The sequence below is a fragment of the Gordionus sp. m RMFG-2023 genome, chromosome 3, assembly GCF_954871325.1.
Source record: "Gordionus sp. m RMFG-2023 chromosome 3, tfGorSpeb1-WG-v2, whole genome shotgun sequence".
NCBI classification, from domain to species: domain Eukaryota; kingdom Metazoa; phylum Nematomorpha; class Gordioida; order Chordodea; family Parachordodidae; genus Gordionus; species Gordionus sp. m RMFG-2023.
In genome coordinates this window covers 51247644-51270538 of record NC_088777.1, presented here as the reverse complement: position 1 = coordinate 51270538, position 22895 = coordinate 51247644, and the positions used below count along the sequence as shown (strand labels likewise).

At 27.2% G+C, this 22895-nt stretch overlaps 3 protein-coding genes across 8 annotated transcripts in view; 1 reads left to right on the top strand and 2 right to left on the bottom strand.

Annotated features, from left to right (window-relative positions):
* Nucleotides 1–22895, bottom strand: part of LOC135926024 (uncharacterized) — a 66314-nt gene that overhangs the window by 33656 nt on the left and 9763 nt on the right. For 2 of the 5 annotated variants that reach the window (XM_065461674.1, XM_065461675.1), the window contains exon 1: nucleotides 17492–17622. The exons of 1 other annotated variant lie outside the window; for it this stretch is intronic. In XM_065461674.1, coding sequence (XP_065317746.1) covers nucleotides 17492–17531 — 40 coding nt within the window. In that variant the 5' untranslated portion in view covers nucleotides 17532–17622. Of the gene's footprint in view, nucleotides 1–15987; nucleotides 16251–17491; nucleotides 17623–22895 lie in introns of those variants that run through there. 2 more of the 5 variants (XM_065461676.1, XM_065461677.1) reach the window with 2 other exon arrangements.
* LOC135925847 (uncharacterized) lies at nucleotides 357–2325 on the bottom strand. Its single transcript, XM_065461369.1, has 5 exons — nucleotides 2178–2325; nucleotides 1948–2138; nucleotides 1829–1908; nucleotides 1590–1735; nucleotides 357–427 (listed from the first exon to the last, which is right to left on the bottom strand). Exons 1-5 carry the CDS (start codon nucleotides 2323–2325, stop codon nucleotides 357–359), a joined length of 636 nt encoding a protein of 211 aa, XP_065317441.1.
* The window catches only part of LOC135926023 (corticotropin-releasing factor receptor 1-like), a 31255-nt gene continuing 22023 nt past the window's right edge, over nucleotides 13664–22895 (top strand). The window contains exon 1 of one of the 2 annotated variants that reach the window (XM_065461673.1): nucleotides 13664–13679. The gene's annotated coding sequence lies outside the window, so the exon portion shown is untranslated. Of the gene's footprint in view, nucleotides 13680–15833; nucleotides 15938–22895 lie in introns of those variants that run through there. The other variant, XM_065461670.1, reaches the window with a different exon arrangement.

The following is a 22895-nucleotide window of genomic DNA, read 5'->3' as shown; positions in this document are numbered from 1 at the left end:
TTTTATAAATCCAACATAAAATGGATATATTATTAAATATATATTTGTTTATTATAATCTTAATTGTAGAAATAAAAAAATTAAATTATTCATAATTCGATTTTTTGCATAAAAAATATTGCTTTATTAATTACATTTGGTTCAAATGGTGGTAATTAAAAATCAGTAAAAATATCAGATCGGTTGAAGCATTAACGGAAAATATCGGATCAGAGAAAAATATGCGGATCAGCCCAGCCCTAATTTTTTTTTTAAACTTTCAAAATCTCTTTATCAAAATTCAATAAACTTGAAAAAATATTTCTTTACCTCCTCACCCAATTTTGGATGTTCCAACTCGTTAGAATTTAACCTATTTAATGCTTGAAAGGGTAATATTGAACTAGGGCTGTGCTGATCCACATATTTTTCACCAATCCGATATCCCCTTTTGAACCAAATATAATTAACAAATCAATAATTTTTATGCAAAAAATCAAATTATGCATTTCATTTAATTTTTTTTATTTCTACAATTAAGACTATAATTAAAGAATTATATATTTAATAATATATATTTTTTATGTTGGTAATGAATTTTAAAATTGTAATATTTATAAAGTATTAGATTTTTTTAATAATAGCCTCTAGATTTTCTGGCAATAAGCTTCCACACAATGGACTATCTATATCCCCTGCCATATTGAAGATAGACTCAGATGATTCAGCAGATATCGCATTTTACAAAATTATCATTGGCTTTTGTAAAATATATCCATAATTCAGATACCATATTTAAAAAAATTCTTTTATTTATAGTATAATAATAAAATTGGCATTATTATTTAAAAAGATTTAAAATAAATAAAAAGTTTGTGTGTTCCTTTCTATTTTTACAAAAAAAACTTTTAAAATACTATAAATCTATTTTTAAAAAAGAAATAAAATTTTTAGGGTGTTATGGATTCGGATTGTTTATAATAATATTATAATAATGTAAAATAAATATACATTACATAAAATCAGAAAAATAAAAAGATCGGATTACATCAGTTTTTTACAGGTATTGGCCCATTCTGATATTCTTTAGAAAACACTAAATATCAATGCCAATCCGATCTGATATTTAATATCAGCATAGCCCTATTGACAATTTATTCCAACAATGAACGTTATTACTGCTTTGGCTAGGAATGATATATAAATTTATAGAGAATTTCTGGAGCCGTTTTGTGTACAGGAAAAAGTAAGGGGCAAAAGGCTTAAATGACTTTATATCTTTGACAATATTCTTTCTTTTATATTCACAAATTTGCACCAGAGAACTCTAGGACAAAGATTTAGTCTGATCAATTTCAGTAAATTTGTTTCAATCACTAAGACAATTTTAATAATATTTTCCAATCCAGTTTGTATAAAAAAATAGGTAATATTAAATTATTTCATTTGTTCATTTAATAGTCTTGATTTTTAATGTTAAGGATGATATCATATAAGAAGAAGTAATATTAAATTATTTCATTTGTTTGTTTAAAAATAGTTCTGATTTTTGGTAAAAATTTAAGAATATGTAAAATTATGAAATAATATGACTAGAATAATTATCTTACCTCCATATGGTTCAACACCATATATTTTACAGTTTGGTTTCTTATGTTTTATTGCAGATGATATGCCAGCTAAAAACTGCCCTCCACCACAAGAAGCAATAACAATATCAATGTCAGGACATTGTTGAAATATTTCATATCCACAACTAGATTTTAAAAAAATTAAACACATTATTAAAAAAAAAACCTTGCATATCCAGCTATTAGAATATAATCATCATATGGATGCAAAAAAAAACATGTTATCATTCTTTACATGATCATCAAGTGTTTTTTGTAATAAATTTTTATCAACTAATTCAACATTAGATCGTAATTCCTACGATTATCTTTATTTAATAACATTTTTAGGTTTTACTTTTATTATTTGAACACTTTCATCAGAAGCATTGTTTGGCATAATTATTAGTGAGTCTAATTTAAGCTCTTTTGATATAGTCGCCAATGCTTTTCCATAGTTTCCTGTAGATATAGTTACAAGCTTTTTTTTAAAATTATCTTTATCCATATTTGCAATTTGATTTATAGCACCCCTTATTTTAAAAGAACCTTTTAAATCCATATATTTAAAAACTTTTTATGCATTACCTGTATATTGCATATTTTCAAGCTTTAAGTATAAACCAACATATATTGGCAAATCTATTGTTTTGTCCAAAGGTATCATTGGTGTTTTCCTATATAAAACATTTTGCTTAATCATGTCATAAGCCTTTTCCATTATTTGGACATCCATGATAAATTTTGCCTATTATATTAGGTTTTTAACTTAAATTATGTGTTAATGATAAATAGCGCTAAAAATATTTTTAAAATTTTATTCAATTTTTAGCCGTTATAATAAATGATAATGACAGCTCTATCAATTATAATAAGTTGATGTATACATGACAAGAATGTTAACCCAATTTTTTAATACAACCAATGCATATGCTTATGACATTCGAGGCAGCAGTGCGAACTAATTATTAAAAAGCCTGGTTGGGTTGATATTTCAAACTGACCCGATTACGATATAAAATAATAATATGTAAGCATCAAAATTTGGCCTTTAGATGCCGAATACCTAACACACTGGATCATGCTAATTTATCTTCAGATGGGCTATGGGCCAGATAGTTTAAACTCTGCACCTTGACTTTTAGGCAATTTAATTTGGAACATCACAGGTGTATCTTCATAGGCGTAGCCAGAGGGGGAACAAGGGGAAATTCCCCCTCCCCTTAGAAATTTATCACATTTTGTGAATATCATTTTAAGCTAATAAAAAATATCCCCCGTTATCCCCCCCATACTCTGACCCCCCAAAATGTATGCATATAGCCAGAGTAAAGGATCGAATCAAAAGATCGCCGATCCTGGATTCGATCCTAAATTTGTCAATTTTCTTGGATTCGGAATTCTGATCTCAAATTGAGGATCGTGATCAAAATTTTTTAAATATTCGATCCCGATCCTTTTAAAAATTTATTTTTTACTCAAAAAGCAATAAATAAAATCCAAATTTTGAAAATTAAATTAAAATATAATTTTTAAATAAATATCTATACATCATATTTTATCAACCACCATATTTCAACAATTTCATTTCTCCAATTTTTGGAAGGGATTTAAAGCCTATAACTACAAGTTTTATTTATTTAATTTAATTATAATATAAATAAATTCTAGGTTTTAATAATGTCCTCCATTTTAGATTTAGAAGATGATACATCTACTAGTACTACTATTGAAGTGACAGCAGATATAGCTAAGAATGAGAATCTTTTACTATTTCATAATTTACGTGCAAAAAACAGCAGATAAAGTTATAATGTAGTTTATTTTTGATACCTTTCAACCACTTTCACTGGTTGATGATCCTTCATTCCAGAAAATGATTAAAACATTTTCTCCAACGACAAAAGTTATTTGTCGTCAAACTCTGGGCAACAAAATCCCTACCGCCTTTACAGATATGACAACAAATCTTATAAGAGATTTGTCTGAAGTCTCCTAATGCATAGTGTTGTTAATTTGCTTGGTCGTAAAATTTATAACCCTTTTATGTGCTCAGGCCGACCCGGGATTCAGACCTAAGGTCCAGACCCAGGGTTAAGACCCGGGGTTCAGACCAGAGGTCTAGACCCGGGGTTAATACTCGGAGTTCCGACCCGGAGTCCAGACCCACTTAAGAATTACACCTGGGGCTCGGATGAATGTAAAGTAAAAAATAAATCACATTTTCTAATCTTATACTTATCTTATACATTCTAAATTAATAAAGCTTTTAATCTCATTTTCTTACCATTTAAATAATTTTTTAAATTTGGCAACTTTCGTTTGATCATAATGTCTTCGGGTAAAATAAAAATATCAGTAAATATTTAAATAATAAAGTAACCCATGATTGGATAAAAAAAATTGTAATTAAATATAAACAAAAAATAAAAATTAAACGTCATTCATGCATGTATAAATAATAAAAAGAAATGTAAATTTATAATTAGTGTAGAGTAGCAAGAACGCCGCTGCTTTTACTTTTATTGTCCCTGAGCCTCAATTTCAAATTATCATCATGATCGGAACTAGGTGAAATGGCCAAGACTCATGATGCATTTTTAATATTTTTGAAATTGTTTATTAATTATTATTTTTTAGTTTTTTTACTATATAAAATTAAAATTTTATATATTTTTATATTTAATAATTAAGATTACCATACAAAAAATTAAATATAATTTATATTACACGTGTATGCATTTTTGTTTATTTTTTTTATATTTAAAATTTTTTTCAAAAAAATGTAATATAATATATTAAAAATTGACTCAACCTTAAAACTCATGAGGATGACGATTGAATCAATAAAAAAACATCCCATCTCATAAAAAAATATTTTATTTGAAAATAAAATATATTTTCAAGCTAATCTAGTAAATAATTTAAATTTTTTCTTTAAATCATATTACTAAAGAAAAAAAATTATAATATGATATTAGAATTTTTTTTCCTTCTTTTTTTTAAATTTATATAATAAATCTTCTATTTTTTGAGTTTTAAAATAATTTCCGGTATTAAAAAAAGAGGATTCAAAACAACAGACCGGTCATGAAACCTTCTTTAAATATGTCAGTATATCTAGATTTAATAGTATCGTTATGCCCCATCATAGTTCATAATTAAGTACGAACTTTCTTGCCGGATTTGTTTAATTTCATCGCTATTTTTTAAACACGTATATTTATTTTTTTTATTTTAATTTTATATATGTATCTTGGACAATTACATTTAATATTTTTAAAATATTTTAATAGTTATTAACCATTAATGACTAAATAAAATAATTACCTTAAAAAGGGACTAATAAAAAAATATTTTAATTACCTTTAACTTGATACCCATATCAAAATATATTATTTTTTACACCCCCCGCCTCCATACCTCCCAGACTAAGTCATACCCATCATGACAAAAAATGAATATTTTTAATCTAAAGATATTTAAATTAGATTTTATTTGATACCCATCATATCGATATTTAGTGTTGATAAAAATATTCCTGACCCCCCCCCCCTCCCCCCAAGACCTCCGCCTCGCCCTCTATCAGTGTATTACAATAAAAAAATATTTTAAAACATGTTTATTAAATCGTCACAACACAACACGATCAGACCCCGGGTCTAAACCCCGAGTCTGAACCCCGAGTCTGAACCGGGTCTAGACCGTCGATTTTTAGACCCAAACCCCGGGTCTGGGTTTTACACAATCAACCAATTAACAACACTATGTATGCACCACTGCTGATTGTTAGAGTGGTCATCGAAGGTATATTATATTTATATAAATTTTATATTATTTTATTTTAGGGCTTTTATTAGTGTTACTGTCCATTGGATGGACCCATTAACCCTCAAGAGAAGATCAGCAGCTTTAGCACTGAGGCGTATAATTAGAAAGCAATCATATGATGTTTTGGCTAAAGAAATTATGGATATCCACAAGACTTATTATATTCATAATAAGGTGGTGAAGATGGTGAACGATAATGGAACCAACTTTGTAAAGGCATTCAAGTAATATTTATATTTAATAAAAAAAATTATTTAAAATTTTTTTTTATTTTTTCTATAGTATTTGGAGAAAATGAAGAAGATAGTGAGGATATGGAATTAAAAAATTTGGATGACATGTTATATCTGTTGATGACTCAAATAATCCTATCAGCCTTCCAAAGCATCATTTGTGATCAAATTGGGTTCACAATATTTAGACAAGAAGAATGTTACTTTGTCAAAGAATATGCTTTATTAATACAATTATATTTTTATAATAACTAAAATTTAAATATTAAAGATTATGGAACCCTTCGCTACCTCATTAAAGATCTTGAAACGGGATTATAATATGGAGCAGGGATATCTAACCCCGGTTCTAACCATACTTATAGATAAGTTAAAGAAATTTAGCTGCCTGCGATATTGTCAGCCCCTTGTAGAGTGTGTGCTTAGTGGTATTGATAAAAGGTAATAAATTTTTATGCAATTTTTTTATATTAATAGATATCAGATATCTGCATTAATCAATATTACAATTTTTCAGGCCTTGTAAAATTTTAAATGGCTAACTTTTGTAGATACCTGATTTATATGAATGAACACTTATTTAATAAATAAATTAATTATCATTTATTATTATAGATTTCCTTCACTATATGATGACAGTAATATATTGGCATCAATAATTCACCCAAAGTTTAAGCACAATTGGCCTTTTATTTATCTGCCACAAAATTTGTTGCTAAAAGAAAGGTTAATTGCCCATTTAAAAAATATACAGGGTCAATCACATGCAGATCCTACAAAAATGCGTATCGATTACCTTTTTGGAAAAAATTCTTTACAAAATGCTCTTTTCATTAATTATTATTTTTTATTCTAATGATGATTCAGTGAATATTTTTAATAATTATGTTAATTTAAAAAAATTTTTTTATTGAATATAACACACCCTTGCTATCAAGCGTTCCTGTGGAGCGCTTGTTTAGTAAAGCTAAACATACTTAATGAAAACGTGGTTGTTATGATGATAATTTATAAAAAAATTTATTCTTAAAGGCTAATTTTAATTATAAATAAATATATTCTAATTGTTATACTTATACTTATATTATTCAATTAAAATCAATTCATACCTTATTTAATTAATTTTTGTATTAGTTAATTTTGCATCAATCAGAAATTTAAAGGAAAGAATCGTGATGGCGATCCTTTTAAAAAAGGTCGATCCTGGATTTCGATCTTATTTTTTTCACTTTTTAAAAGGATCGATTAACAAGCCTATATATTTAAACAATAATTTGAAAGAAAGAATGAAAAAGTTGATATTGTTTTTAAACTAAAACTATTTATCATAATTTATACATTTTTGGGAAAAAAGCATTTATATATAAAAAGTGAACCAAAAATGTTTTTTAAGAAATGGAATATAAGCCAAAGATAAGTCTTAAGACAAAATAGTATAATAATTAATAATAAACATAAAATTGCTATGTAATATAATAATATATCAAATATAATTTTTTATAAAGTGAGTAATTTTAATTTATTTATCTTAATAAAAGTAAAATATAATTATAAAACTATTAATAAATTTAAATAATAAATTAAATAAAAAAATTAAAGCACAATACAAACAGTGGAATATTATATGTCTTAGATTTACTTTAATATCTAATTTAATCAATTATCGTATGACAATCAACTAATTTATACCAATATAGCGAATTATATATTTTACAGAAAACTATAAAATATTGATAAAGACATCATAAAATATCTTTTAAAGTCATTGTGGGATGAATAATATGATATGAAGATTAATTTTTAATATCAATTTTTGTTTAAAATAAATAGATGGCGTTATAAAATTGAATGCAAATTGTTGCTACATTTATTATCAAGAGCATTGATTAGTAAAATTTGTTAATTATTAACTGTTAATTGTTAAATATGTCTGTAAAAGTGGAATCTTACCTAGTGTTTTATAACCAATTCTATATAATAGAGCAATATCAACTATATGTCTACTTACTTTTTATAAATAAATTTATTATATTGTTTGGAATAAATTATTAGCATGCTTTTATAATGACGTATATACAAGTAATTTATTATATTTTATATAAATTAATAAAAATAGATTTCATACTTGTTCTAGGTTTATTTTTTTTATTAAAATAAACTTCCTAACTTGTAAAAATATGTTATGATATGACTATATATAAACCAAGGTAACCCGGCCTAGCCCAAAATGGGGTCTGGGAGTGAAGCCCCACGAACCTCCTGTCAAATCAGACAGATATAATATGATTATGAATTCCCAAATAAAGATTTAAAATAAACCAACTTTTTTTTATTAACGACGAATTCCTTGAGTGAGTTTGAATCATAATCCTACGTATATTCTACGTCACACCTTTATATAGTTTAAGACTATACCCGTCAGATTAAGCAATTTAAAATATCTAACTTCTATCCATATCATAATGAGTAGTTAACCCTAATTCTTTATCAGACCTTCATCCAAATTTAGTATTTTTTTTAAGGTAAAGATTAAGTGGTTTAATGGTTCAAATTTGACAAAGATATGGAAATAACTAACCCAATTAACAAATAAAAAGAGATATATTAATATCGATTTGTATATATGCCCAAACTAAACTTAATCATTAAATTATAAACTGCTAGTCTTTCATTTTTTTATTTTAAACTATTAAACTTAAACTATACCTTCATTTTATAAATACCATTTCTATAATTGTATTTTTTTTCATTATTATTTAAAATTTACGTGAAAAAATTGATAACACTATATCTTATTTTATAAGTTTGCAAAAAAAAAAATTTTTTTTTTGCAAGAAATTGAAAGGTTTTCTAATTATAATTATTTAATATATTAGTAATATTTCCTGATTTTGTATTAATTTTTTTTTAAAAAATCCGTAAAAAACACTTTTAAGAAAATGAAAAAATAGATTTGAAAAGGAAAGGAAAGGTGAAGGATAATGGTATATTATGTTATTCTTATTATCAAATTACTTTACATCATAATCTTTCCAATTATTGTAGAATGAATTTTTTTTTCCTAATTCACTTAAAATAGCATTATAAAGTTTAAAGCAAATTTAAAAAATTTAACAAACTTGTAAAAAAAATGTATAGAATATGCTTACTTGATGCAATTTCGCTCAATTTGAGCTGATTTTTTTTATAAAGGCCATAAAAATATTACGCAAGGTTTGAAGATTTTTCTCAATGATACATAGATTCGGAAAATCTATTCGTGAAATCTCGAGTTCTTGGTCAATATTTTTATGGATAAAGTAGTTAGCCTTTTCTTAAAAAGCGGCTCTAATGGAGTGATTTTCGCATCACCTAAGCTATACGTCTATATGAACTGCAAGGGGGATTTAAAAATTTTGACGGTGCGGGGGGTTAGGAGAATCAAGTAAATCACCTTTGGAAAGGTCTCATTTGTCATCTTTTATTTGTAAGGGTATAAATTTGAGATCGGTCCGGGTCGGTCACGAATATTTTTGAAAACCCCACCTGAACCACCAGGTAAAATAGTTTTATTCATGTCCGGTACCCGTTATAATTAAAACCAAAAAAATATTTATCTAAAATGTCGAGGATAGATGAAAAATAAATTTTTTTTATTACAACTCTGAGTCTGGTAGGGCCTACTCGAAACCGAATAAGAGTCGGATATGATAAAATAATTGTAAATTCGATTAAACCGGTATGATAATTAACTATTCGTATTCATACTAATGATAGAATTTACGCTATTTTTTATAGTATAATTCATTTTTACTATAGGCCCAGAGCTCTGGCCCTAACAATTTGGCAGAATCCGCTCCTCCATTTTGCACGGGCTTGTAGAAAAGTCAAAAATATATTTGTATAGTGTTGTTACACACACACCCTTTGGTCGATTTTTTAAAAAAAGGGCCTCATGAGGATTGTAGCCAAAATAATATATATAAGAGACCTGCAGGCCCGGCCTCAAGCCCTGCCCTGATACAAGGGTCGAGTCGTTTTAGTTATAAAATTCAAAAATATGCCTGAAAAAACCCGGGCCGGGCCATGCAAATGGTATATCCTCAGGTCTCTGATATATACGTAAGGCCGGAGATTTCGCTCATTTGTGGCCGAAAGGTCTGGACCTCTGATTGCCAAATCTCGAAGCTTGCATAATATTATTTTGGGCTATGAAATCTAAAATTGGTCGTTTTACAAAAATCGACCTGAAACTGACCGTTTAACAACACCAGATATGTATTTCTATCTTACTAGTTTTAATTCTTTTTCAAAAATAGTATATTTATTCTTATAATGCATTTCAAAGCGTCGTTGAATGTAAATCAGCTGGACCTCCCCGCCATTTTGGTAAACCGATATAGTAAATTATTCTCATGTAAAAGGCCTACTATTGAATTGATAACTTGCTTCCTTATCATCTCGATGATCAGCCAATTCTTTAATAAAGTTTGCGTCAGACATAGCAAATAAATTGGCCTCTCGTTTAAAATTTAATAATGATCTAAGTAATCAAAATAGTGTCCCCAGCTGTTTTCATTGATTTACACTTTTAATGAATGCATCGTCATATATGTCACTGATAAAACGTTAGTTTTTGAATCGAGAAACATCCTTAAATATTCAACCTACCACAATATATAAATTCGAAACATTGGTTACCATGATTACCTAAAGGTGTGAAACTTTTATCTCTTGATAATAACTTCTATTCTATCACCCTGAATTCATAGACAGTGCCTCACGGCCGGCCACGAATCTGCGCTCTGAATGCTGGGTTTCTTAGTACACAGCAATATTTTTGCATTATGATTTTCGCGAAAAATAAGCCAAGCTCGGTAAGGACATCATACATCAATTTAACCCCCTAAGTCAATGATAAATTCAGGACTTGTTAATCGTAGCCAAACCATTGATAAATAATAATTGAATCAATACTTGGTCTGAGGGCAGCTAGCTATCGATAAATTGTCTAGGAATTTCCCCATTTTAAAGTATAACTATATCTCCAATTGTTTAGAGAATATTTTTATATGACTTGCTGTAAAAGGCATAAATCATCTGGTGGAACCAACTTAAAATGAGTTTTTGGGTTGTTTATTTGTTTATTTGTTTTTTTTTTTGAATATTTTATAAAATGATTCACGTTGTATAGAAGATCATTTTAAAAATTATAAAATCTTTTTAGTCACTATTCAAAAAAGAGAGGTGGTCAATATAGAAATTAATCATAGCTGTGATTAGTGTTGTTAAAAGGCTCGTTTTGAGCCGATTTTTAAAAACGGCTGACTCAATATTTCATTTAAAAAAATATTACTCAAGTCCGAAGATTTTTTTCATAGAGGGCACAAAAGTCTAGCCAAATCACGAGGCTCAGGCAATATTTTTCTGGCTAAAATATTGAGTTGGCCGTTTTTAAAAATCGGCTCAAAACGAGCCGTTTAACAACACTAGGTGATCTTAATATACCCATTATCAGGTGGACCGAAGTTATAGGACCACTATAACAACAAGATGGTCGCATATGAAGATTTTACTATGTGTTACATATTATTTATTCATACTTATCAGTTAGAATTAGTATCATTTCTAATAAACACTAATTAATAATTTTCGTCGATATCAATTAAAATCATTTAATTTAAAAGTAGATTAAAGGCCTAAAATAACCCCTATTTTTTTTTTTGCAACACAACAAAAACATAAATATATTTTTTTAAAAAAATCAAAAAAATTATTATTTTTTAGACATGCTCAATGCCACTGCAAAATATTATATATTTTTGAGTATTTTTTCTAAAATTTATTATAAAAATGTCCAAAAATAAATTTAAAAGTCCAAAAATAAATTTTTTAAAATTCAATTCAGCTAATTTTTATTTTTAAAAAAATTTAGGCTAAGCGACATATACCATTATAATACTAATCGTCATTCTATAATACTAAATCAAAATATTAATTTTTTTTTAAAAAATAGTTTTTATCATTTCATCTGGCAAATATAATTGATTTAGAAATTGAAAATGAATCTCTGGTTAATGTCCTAATTCGTATTAAATCATATTAATTAGTTATAAAGATTTTTCTTTTAGGAATGATTTTTTAAAAGAAAAAAAAATGATGACAATGTTCCTTTTTGCGTAACGGAAAAACTAATTGCGCATAAATAAGTCATCCTTCCGCCTTTGTTATTTAGTTATATAAATAATAGAATTTATCAGCCATCTTTTTATGAAGATTTATTGCTTTTTTTAAAATATTTTATCCATTAGCTATTTTCGTCATTTAAGTGGTTAGCTCATTTATTTCGTTTTTTTCCCTCCATTTATAATGTCGATTCATAACAATCATTCATAAATATTATAGTATTTTTTATTTATTTATAATGTGCTTCCATTTCATTTTTTGTCCTTCCCCCTTTTTTTCCTATTGCCTTCAATGTAAGTTATTTGTCCCATACTTTCCCAACATAGTGATTCTGATCTTATCAACACGCGTTCATCCTATCTCAGTTTGTTTATCAACTTCCTTGTCCTTATGGGGACTCTACCTTCAAGCAAGCTTTCCAGCATTCGGGTATTAAAAATATGATCATTATGGTTCTATTCCGCTATCCACCCGTATAACTTTCTCATATCTACGGTAGCCAAAGTCTGGCTTATTTTTCTTTAGAGCCCACGTCTCTGATCTGTATATAAGAATGGATAGCATCACCGCTTTATAAAATTTGTAGCAACCGGAACATATTCTTGTTACATATAACACCCTTCAGATTTATATAACTTTAAGCCACTCTCATATATCCTTGATTAAATTTCCCCTTTTCTATGCCTTCATATATATTTGTGTGCATGTGCACCCCTAAGTGATTATAACATTCTATTGATTTCAACCGACCATTTCACGATGTTTATCTCTGTATCATCATCGTCTCTAATACTGATGTCCCCTGGCTCTGACCATTTAGAGGCTTAAAGCTATCTACTTACTATAAAAAAAACTAATCAGGCAAATATGTTGCTCAACAAATTTAATTTTGTCCTACCTCCTACTGAATAATTCCGTTTTTTCCATGCTACACCCATTTTAAAATTTTTCCGTCTTTCTATCTTTTATTATCCGAACATCGAATACAATACAATACTATCCCGCAAATAACATTTCACGCATAGGGCGTTTCCATGATTTTTTCGTATAGAGGAAAGCACTATCATGTGTTTTATTTTTTCGCTACATTTTTATCGGGGATCTTTAGGTCCACTTATTGTAGACCTGTAGCTGTGATATATTTATTTATAAAAATAATTTTGGGTATTAGAAGTCGTTATTTAAAAAAAAATTATCTTATTTTTTTAAATGGGAGAGAGGTGGGGGGGGGGTGTAAGGATAAATTTTTTTAATATCTGGGCCTGACCTAAAAATATAAAACTCGGATCACTCGAAAAAATATTTTCAAAATATCCGGCCCGGATAAAAAATTTATTTAAAAAAAAAAATTCGAAACCGGGCCTGTTCGAAATTTTTGAATTTTTTTTTTTGAGCATTAAAAATTTAATAGAACCAATCATAAAGAAATGATAATTAAAAAATGTTTAATAGCTGTATTAAAAAAAATATTACATGCAATTTATTAAACCGCTATGTAAATCACAGTATAATATATAGAATTAAATACACTATATGAATGATTATTTAAAAAGTTATTCAAAAATAACGTTTCTCATAAATGTAAAAATTTAATTTTCTTTACGATTGCGCCAATTTTTCTATAATTTGTTCTGTGTCGGAGATTAGATCTTTATAGCTCATTTGTGCTTGTACAAATTGGCATCGTTGCGAAAAATATAATGTAATTTTAAAGGAATTTAAAAATAATATATTTAAGTATATGCAATGCTTCCACTGTTTTCTGGAGGATTATCTACTAAGATTAGATCTCCAAGATTTAAATTCTGAAATTAATTGGCTCTCGCGATTATATTGACATCCTTTGAAAATAAATATTTAGGTAAATATTTATATATTTTTTTCGATATCAAGATTTTAAATTCTAAAAATAAATTGGCTTTCGATATATTGATATTCCTTAAATAAAATATAGGTAAATATTTAATTTTTTTCTACTATCAAAATTTAATATATACTTCAGCAGGTGAGAGAGGTAGTTTATTTTATTTGTAAATTGGATAGCCATTTTTGATGCATCAAAATTGTTCATTGATTTGAGTCAAAAATGTATCTCCAAAAGTTAATTAAAAACTGTCATTTTAGAGTGACGTGACCTCAATTCAATTTATGAAGTCGAGGCTTATTGAATCTCAAAATATAATTTTCGCTTTCAACAAATCTCAAAAAATCTTATGAAAATTCTTGGTTGATTTTATCTGTCAGTTTTCTGAGTTAAATATAAATAATATTGGAGATACTTCAGCCAAATCCATATCATTTTTAATTTATTAAAATACAATCCAATGTAATAAAAAAATCAGCTGTTCGATTGAATCTAATCATGTTTCAGCTAATGAAAAATCTGGTTAGGGATATTCTGATATTTCTCTGAGGGCACTCAAAATGGGCTCTTCTAGATCCTTCCAAAAATGTTGTAGCAGTTTTATGCCCAAAGGTTCCATCTTGTCGAGCATCCTCACTTCCTTTCTTTCTGAGAGCTAATCTTAAATCCATTTAGTTAATCTTTTTTTAATCCCTACAATCCCAAAATTCCATTACCCACAGATTACAATATATATTAAAGATTAAGTGAAGAACTAGACAGACCTTTATTCCCTAGACAAATTTTTTTATAGTAATTTTTATTATTTTAATAAATAATAATTTATTTTTAGATTTTTTATTTCAAAAAAAAAAGAAATAAATAATAAAAAAAAAAATAAAGTTATTTTTAGATTTTAAAATAAACCACTTAAAAAATATACAAGTAAGCACTTGTTTAATTTGGGCACCATTTGGTTTAAAATTCGTGAAAATGAATGACCCATAAAATTAAATATAAATTTAATTTAAAATTAATTTGCTACTCATAAAAAGAAAAATTGTTTCAAGCTATTATAATTCATCAAAATTATATTGCTCAAAATATTAAAATACTAAATTAGACAGGTTATTAGAGCTAAATTGTTAAAATTAAAATACGACTTCTTTCCGACCAGACCATACAATAAAAAAATATTTTGTGAATTTGTTTTTCTCCGACATTTTTTTTTGTTTTTCATCTTTTTTTTTTGGTGGAGGGGGGAGGGGTTGCCTTGACTTTTATGATTATTTATTTGGGAAATTTTTACCTGTCTAATTTGAACACAAGCATGAAAAAAGTTTTGGTTCTTGGTATTTTTGACCCGCAGAAGGGTCAAAATTTTAGGCCCAGATTTATTTTAAAAAAATCTTTCTAATTTTAATATAAGAGTTAATTGACCAACAGAAGAATAGTAACCTTTTGTTTGCTAATATTGAATTTTAAGTTATTTTATCAAATGCATTTAGAGAGCATTCAGGAGGATACAAAATTTTGGTTCTATTCTAATCAAACAGCTGACACTCTTAATATAGACTGCCTTAACTGACATTTTAGCTCTTTCCAGATTTATTTTAAAAAAATCTTTCTAATTTTAATATAAGAGTTAATTGACCAACAGAAGAATAGTAACCTTTTGTTTGCTAATATTGAATTTTAAGTTATTTTATCAAATGCATTTAGAGAGCATTCAGGAGGATACAAAATTTTGGTTCTATTCTAATCAAACAGCTGACACTCTTAATATAGACTGCCTTAACTGACATTTTAGCTCTTTCCAACGTAGTAAAAAAAGTGTTCACATTCTAAAGTTAAGGAAAGCTGGCTGATACAAAAAAGAGTGTGATCTTCCTCGAAACTCACCAGGACGACTTATAAAGAATGAAAAAATGGACGCCAATTATTTTCGCATCTGATTTGAAATAATTTTTATGGAAGTAATACGTAACCGTATCGCAATGCCCATTTTATAGGGGTAAATTGATCGCTATTTAACGGGTTTAATTTGTGGTTTATTTATTTTTTATATTCTTAGTGGGGGTAAATAAATTTGGAGAAAAAAAAATTTAAATAAATAAAAAATAAACAATAATTACAGACGATAATTTTATTTTAAAAAAAATGAAAAAAATATTTTTTCTAAAAATAACAAAAATATTTTAAAAAACAAAAAAAAAAGATGTAAATCATTATTTTGGTCAATTCCCTGGATTCATAAATTATCATAAGATTATAAGGTAAAATAAAATTGCTATAAATAGCTTATTTCATATGTTTTTTTAGCTACCTTGTATTTTTTATATCGCTATATAACTTTAGTTAAGAACAGCTGATAATTTAAGAAAAACTTGTTTAAGAATTTAGGCCTTTATAATCATTTCATTTTTGTTACCTTTATCATATCAATTTTTCTTTTATAGAATTGTTTTTAAATTATGCTAGTAAGATATTCCTTTAAATCCAGAAGTGGTTACAAAAATCTTTGTCATTCAAAAAATTTTTTTAAATTGTATTTAAAAAGTTACTGCTAGATCACACTACGAGATTTACATTATCAATTAACTAATTAATTTATATTTTTAGAAATTTAATTATTTTTTTTTTAATGCGCATTAGAAATCAGATGTTTTATTATTAATTATTATTAAATTTTATATTCAATGAGCTTTAGGGGGTTTATGTTTTCGAAGAAAAAAAAAACTTACGAAAATTTGAAGTATGAGATTTGCAATTTTACAAAAATTGTATAAAAAAAAACAAAATATAAGAAAAAAAATAAGAAAGAAAGAAAAAAAAATATAGAAAGAAATAAATATAAACACAAAAATAAAAGAAAAGAAAAATTACAGAATAGTTTAGGCTTTCCTTTGCTTTTAAATTTAATTTGTTTATTCATAGTGTTTATAAAACTTCTTTTTTGAAGATTACAATTGAGCACATCAAATTATATAAAATTAAAAACATGTCGCTTACTATCAATAGAATATATTTTTTTTACTCACTGCAGCACCCAATTGCGCGAGCTCCCTAGTTAGGGTTAGAGCCACAAGTCAGCTTTCGGGACCTAAAAATTTAATAATAATTTAGGCCGGGCTAGGGCTCGGGCTTAAAAATAATTAAATTTGCAGAGTTTGATTTCAATGATTAATTCATAAGCGCAAGATATCCAACAAAACAATTTCAAATTTTAAACCCTAAGAACCCTGCTTTTTAGGTCTCAATTTTTTATGAAAAGGCCACTATATTCCCCGTGTCATATTACCCCGTAAGCCCTGGCTCTACCCTATATTTTATACCACTTAATCTGAAGGTTAAATTATTCAAGAATTAAAAATTTTAGAGGTTTCACCAAAAAAAAATGATGGCAATCATTTTTTTGAATAAAAACTTTTGCCACGTAAAATTAGAGAAACATTAATTAATTTCTAAAGGTTTATGAAAATAACAGAATTTTAATTTCGACTCTTAAATTCTATGGCCATTTTGTAGAGGTGCGAATGGTCACATTATTTATAAGCTAGGTTGGTAATGAGAACTAGTCACGAATTCACATAACAAAATATTGGGGCTATAATATGTTTTTCCTCATTATAAAAAATCGATTGATTTGGGGAAAGGGGCAGGTTGGGAGGGGGCTGGAAAGGGAACCTAAGTCGAACATATTTGTAAATTAAAAATTACCCTTCAAAATTATTTCTGTAAAAAAAAAATCCCTTCTTAAAATATATTTATATACATAATATCCTAAAAATAAAATATTGATTTTTTTAAAAAATAAAAATGCCATGTACTTATATTGATCAATAATTGGTTAACATATTTATAATACATTGTAAAAATTATATTTGTCTGAGGCGTAACGGGTGGTCCAGCGAAACCCTCTTGACGGAGAAAGCCATGAAGGGTCAAGGGGCTTCAGAACTTTTTAAACATTTTTCGCGTAAATTATTTAACCGAAGGTGTTATTATTTATTTTATGATTAATTTAACTAGAGGTATAAAACGCAAAAGTTAAAATTCAGAACTTTTATAAAAACTTAAATATAAAATGGGTATTTTTTAAAATTAGATATTTTTTAATACAAAAAGAAAGTGACTCGATGGTTAATGTTATTTACTGCCAAATCAACATATAGCAATTTTTCAACTTTATTTGATAAACAACAACCAACTATTTTTAAAATGCAATAAAAAATTTTTTTTTTATATATTATTGGTCTTTATTTCTTTCCTTTCCTTTCCTTTCCTCTTTCTTTCTTTCTTTCTTTCTTTCTTTCTTTCTTTCTTTCTTTCTTTCTTTCTTTCTTTCTTTCTTTCTTTCTTTCTTTCTTTCTTTCTTTCTTTCTTTCTTTCTTTCTTTCTTTCTTTCTTTCTTTCTTTCTTTCTCTTTCTTTCTTTTCTTTCTTTATCACGCGATCGCCTTCGATCTGCTATATTTCATCTCCCCAAGAACTGTACCACCGGGTTGACTTCTGAAAAAAAAATTAGGGTCCTAGCTGGATTCTAACCCAGAACTGTCGGATTGACAATCCACGCACTTGCCGACTAGGTCACAGAAGTTTTCCGAAACCGACGATTTTTTAAAATATTTATTATAGCCATATGTGTCAGTGTCGATCCAAACAAATAATATAAAATTCCTTTTTCGTCCTTCTATCTCAGGTTTTTTAAAACAAAAAAACTAAACTCGTTATTTGATACAATATTCTCACTAGTAATTCAACCCCTGGTTTAAACGCTTCACAAACCATCTTGTCTTATTTTATTTTGTAGTCGGCGCCATTCTAATTCCCGCGCTTTTCGTTAAGCGTTGCCTTCTGCTAAATGGCGCTAAATTTAAATTTAGTGGGTGTGTTTCCCTACCCCTCTGACGCATATTGATAACAAATTTAATATTTATTCTATTTATATTTTTTTAAACGCAATATTTTAAAAAATTCACAAAAAAACAAAATAAAAAAAAAGATAATTTTTTTTACATTTTTTTAAAGTTTATTATTAGCAACTACCCACAAAGGCAGTGTTGAAATGGGTATTTTTTTAAAATATTTTTTGTGTTTGGATCGACGCCATATATGGTTGTAATTCTGGGTTCGAATCCATATTTTCTGATCCTAACTAGATGGATGTGTGCTACGGGGTAGATGATATATAGTTGATCGGAAGCTATCACGTGATTATATCTCATATATAAAAGATTCATCTTACTATCAATTAATAAAAAAAATTGGTTGTTGCTTAGGTTGATCGGAAGCTATCACGTGATTCCATCTCATATATAAAAGATGCATCTTACTATCATTTAATAAAAAAAAAATTGGTTGTTGTTTAGAAAATTGCTATAGTTGGATTTTTGGCCATTTTTTAAAATAACTGTCTTTAATATCCTAAAAAAAAATATTTTTTTTAACAATTTTAAATTGAATTATTTTTTGATAGAAAAAATTTTACTTGTATAAAAATATATATTAAAATATTATTAAATTAATAAAAAGAAAGAAAAAAGAGATAACATAAAATTTTTTTTTTATCTTTAAAATATAATTAAAAAAATGATTTATTAATTAAAAATTTATTTTATAAATAGAATTTTTTATTTAAAAAATCAACTTGTTTCAGCCATTTTTAAAATTTTTTATTAGATAACGCTAATATTAGAGTAAAACCGAATTATTGGGCGAAACGAAATCTAACAAATTTACCCATTTTCGTATACTTAGAAATAGGCCTATTCGTTTTGTATTCGTATGGATAATAAAATCTACTATTTGTATTCGATTCGAATAATTGAAATAAATTTTCTTAATAAAATATATCATACTTAAATATATTAACAAATTTATTACAATTACAGAGTAAATTATTTTAATAATCTGATAATAAAAAGTATGTAATCAATAATCTGATGATAAAAAATATGTAATTAAATTATAAACAAAACTAAAAACGTATATTATTAATTTAATTCATAGTAGGTCTAAGCCAATTTTTAAGGCAAAGAGTTTTTCTTATATTTTCTTCCTTATAACATGCGACGGGCCTAATATTTTAAAAAAAATTTGGGCCGGGTCGGATCGGATTTTGGAATTATTTAATTTTTTATGTAAAATAAAAATATTTTAATTTATTTATTGAAACTAAACGACATATAACATATGTCTTTTATTTTGAGTAAATTTAATTTCTATATATAAATAAATTCGGGCCGGCAAAACATTTTTAAAAAAATTTTGGGTTCGGGCCGGGCCGGCAAAACTTTTTTAAAAAAATTTCAAGTCGGGCTGGGCTTGAAAAATTAGGCCCGATGCAGATCACTACCCCCTAGGTGTGAATGAAACCTATTATAATGATTACTAAGAGGGAGTGTTGTTTTGCCTTTACATTTTATAATGCTCTTGCAATTGATTGCAAGCAGTTTTTATTGATTTGATATTGATCCCATATAATCTCTCTTTGTGAAGAAATTTTGTCAACTTCAACATCAAGCATAGCTATATCATCAGAAGTATTCTTCTCTAACATAATTAGACTACTAATAATAATTTGTTCTAAGATGTATTATATTTTTATATACCTTTGTTTTTGCAATTTTTATATATAATTTATTATGAGATTCAAAAAAAAAACTTCTCGCGAGATTCAAAAAATACAGCAAATAAAAATTTAAATATTGCTTTAATTTTCACTTCAGTGATTTTTTAAATTTGTGCTAGTCTTTTTATAAACACATCACGTGTCAGATTGGAAGGTCATCAAATAGAAATGACAAATGTTAGATTTATTAAAAGCAATTTATAAAATATTCCGAATAATTAGTTTGATTCGAATAATTTGTTTTATTCGAATCGAATACATAATTATTCGTATTCGGATATAACCACCAATTTATGTATTCGTAATTATTATTATCTATTCGAATTCGAATTTTTTTTGAATAGGCCTACTTAGAAATGAATTTTAATCTTAAAAAAATATTTTACACAAATTAACCGTAATGTTACACTAATTATTATTACATAAATTATGATTTAACGAGACTTGATTTAATCGTTTACCAATTTATTTTTGGCGATTTGAGATCTGTAAAGCCCACAGACCAGTCCGGGAAAGTTAAAACAATTCGGTTCTAGGCCGGACAATATACATACAAGAGACGGGGCCTCGCAAATCTATGATTTTCCCAATGACATTTAAATACCTAGACTAAAGATGCATTCATGATAATGCATTTGAAAGCGTCGTTGAATGCAAATCAGCTGGACCCGCCATTTTGGTAAACCCATATAGTAATTATTCTCATGTTAAAAACTACTATCAAATTGATAACCTGCTTCTTATCTCGATTAACAGGCAATTCCTTAGATATTGCAATAACTTGACCTCTCGTTTAAGATTTTTAATGGTATGGGTAATCAAAATGGCCTCACCAGCTGCTTTCTTTGATGTACATTTTTAATGAATGCATCGCCAGTCTAGGTATTATTATATGTCATTGGATTTCTCCTAAAATTTTAAAAGGCCACCCCCGGGCATTAAAATTTAACATTATATTTTTTGTAAATTTCAGGCTAATATTTTGATTGTTAATATTTAAAAAAATAAATTACAAATATGCTTATTTTTTTGTATTTTAAGAGCTGTCTAACACTAAAATAATAAATCTATAATTATAATAAATTATAAATGCACAATTCAGATCTCAGACCCAATTGATTTATAAATAGGTAAACCAAATAATCTAACAAGCCGGTCCTAACTTTTCATAAGTTTTTTACGTGCCAGGCCTGACAAAAATATTCTGGCCGGGCCGAATAACTTGTACTAAAATTTTTAACTGACCGAGTCGGGTGTTGTAGACCTATAGCTATTTGTATCGCTTATTTTTATTTATTTTCCTGATTCATATTCTGATCTGCTTATTCACCATAAAAATATAGAAAAGTGGTCGAAATATGAGATTACCGGTCTAACCCTATGGAAAGCAATTTCTGATCAAAAAAAATTAAGCCCACCTCCCTCCCCTCCAGTGCCTGCCTCATGTCTAACAAAACGATATATGATTTATCCTCAGGGAGAAGGCTGCTTATACCCTTATATCGTCGAACTTATAATGCGCACAAATTGAACGTTTTACGCAGCGTTCAAAAACGCAAGTAAAAAAAACGTAAACGCACCTCTGTTTAAATTGAACCGCTAATTTTTATTTATTTTTTTTAATATGAAGCGTTTAAATTTAAAACGAAACAAAAAATACTGTCCAATTTAAACGAATGCATTTAAAATATATTATTTTATTTGCGTTTTGAAAAGCTGCATTTGAAACGCTAAATTTGTGCGCACTATTAGATAAGCTGCCTCGAGAATGACTGTACCCGAATTAGAGCCAAAATGTATAATAAGAAAATAAAGCTTGTTTACACTTTATTTAATATATACAAAAACAGATTTGTTTATTTAAAATACATAAATTAAAATTTAGGTAAACAATGTTTTAAAATAATTTATGATTATATTCAGAGACCTGCAGAGGTACCTATTGGCCCGGCCCTGATTTATTTTAAAAAAAAAAATTTACGGCCCGGCCAAGGTTTTTTTAAAAAAAAAAATTATCAGGCCAGGCCCGGATTTTTTTAAAATACTTAGGACCGGGCCTGCAGGCCTCTGTTATACTAATGAATTTTGGGAGGAGAAAGGAGAAAATATACTACTTCATCTTCATTAATGTATCGGATATGTCATATATATCGATACTTTATTTTACGGATAGTTCTAACAATTATTTTTATCCAGATCGTTAATTTTATAAATAAATTAATTTTTATTTAATTCTTTCGTTATTTATTTAAGTGCCTTAAAAAAATGAAAAGAAGGAAATTCCTTCCCCCTACCGTTCGTTCCCTGGAAATTTTTAAGCCCATTACACTTTTACAATCCATACCGGAAAGCCAACTATCCGTTCCCAGCCACAAGTCTCATAAATTAAGTCCGTCGTTACCTCCCATTGCTTCCAATCAAAAATTAAATTCTATATATTTATCTTGAGTAGAGGGGGGGGGGGGTGGGAGGAAGAAAAAACCCTCATAAAAAGAAAATAAAAGTTTTTTAAGAAAAAAAAATTATTTAAAAAAGAATAAAGTGTTTTTAAATAAAAAAAAATTATTTAAAAAAGATAAAAAAAAAATTTACGGTCTTTAA

Excerpts from the sequence above, each read along its gene's own strand:
- LOC135925847 (XM_065461369.1), bottom strand. The coding sequence starts at position 2,325 with ATGGATGTCCAAATAATGGAAAAGGCTTATGACATGATTAAGCAAAAT. Across the intron at positions 1,909-1,947 it reads AAAGTGTTCAAATAATAAAA|GAATTACGATCTAATGTTGA; the intron begins GTAAAACCTAAA and ends AGATAATCGTAG. Across the intron at positions 1,736-1,828 it reads CATGTAAAGAATGATAACAT|TTGTGGATATGAAATATTTC; the intron begins GTTTTTTTTTGC and ends TTTAAAATCTAG.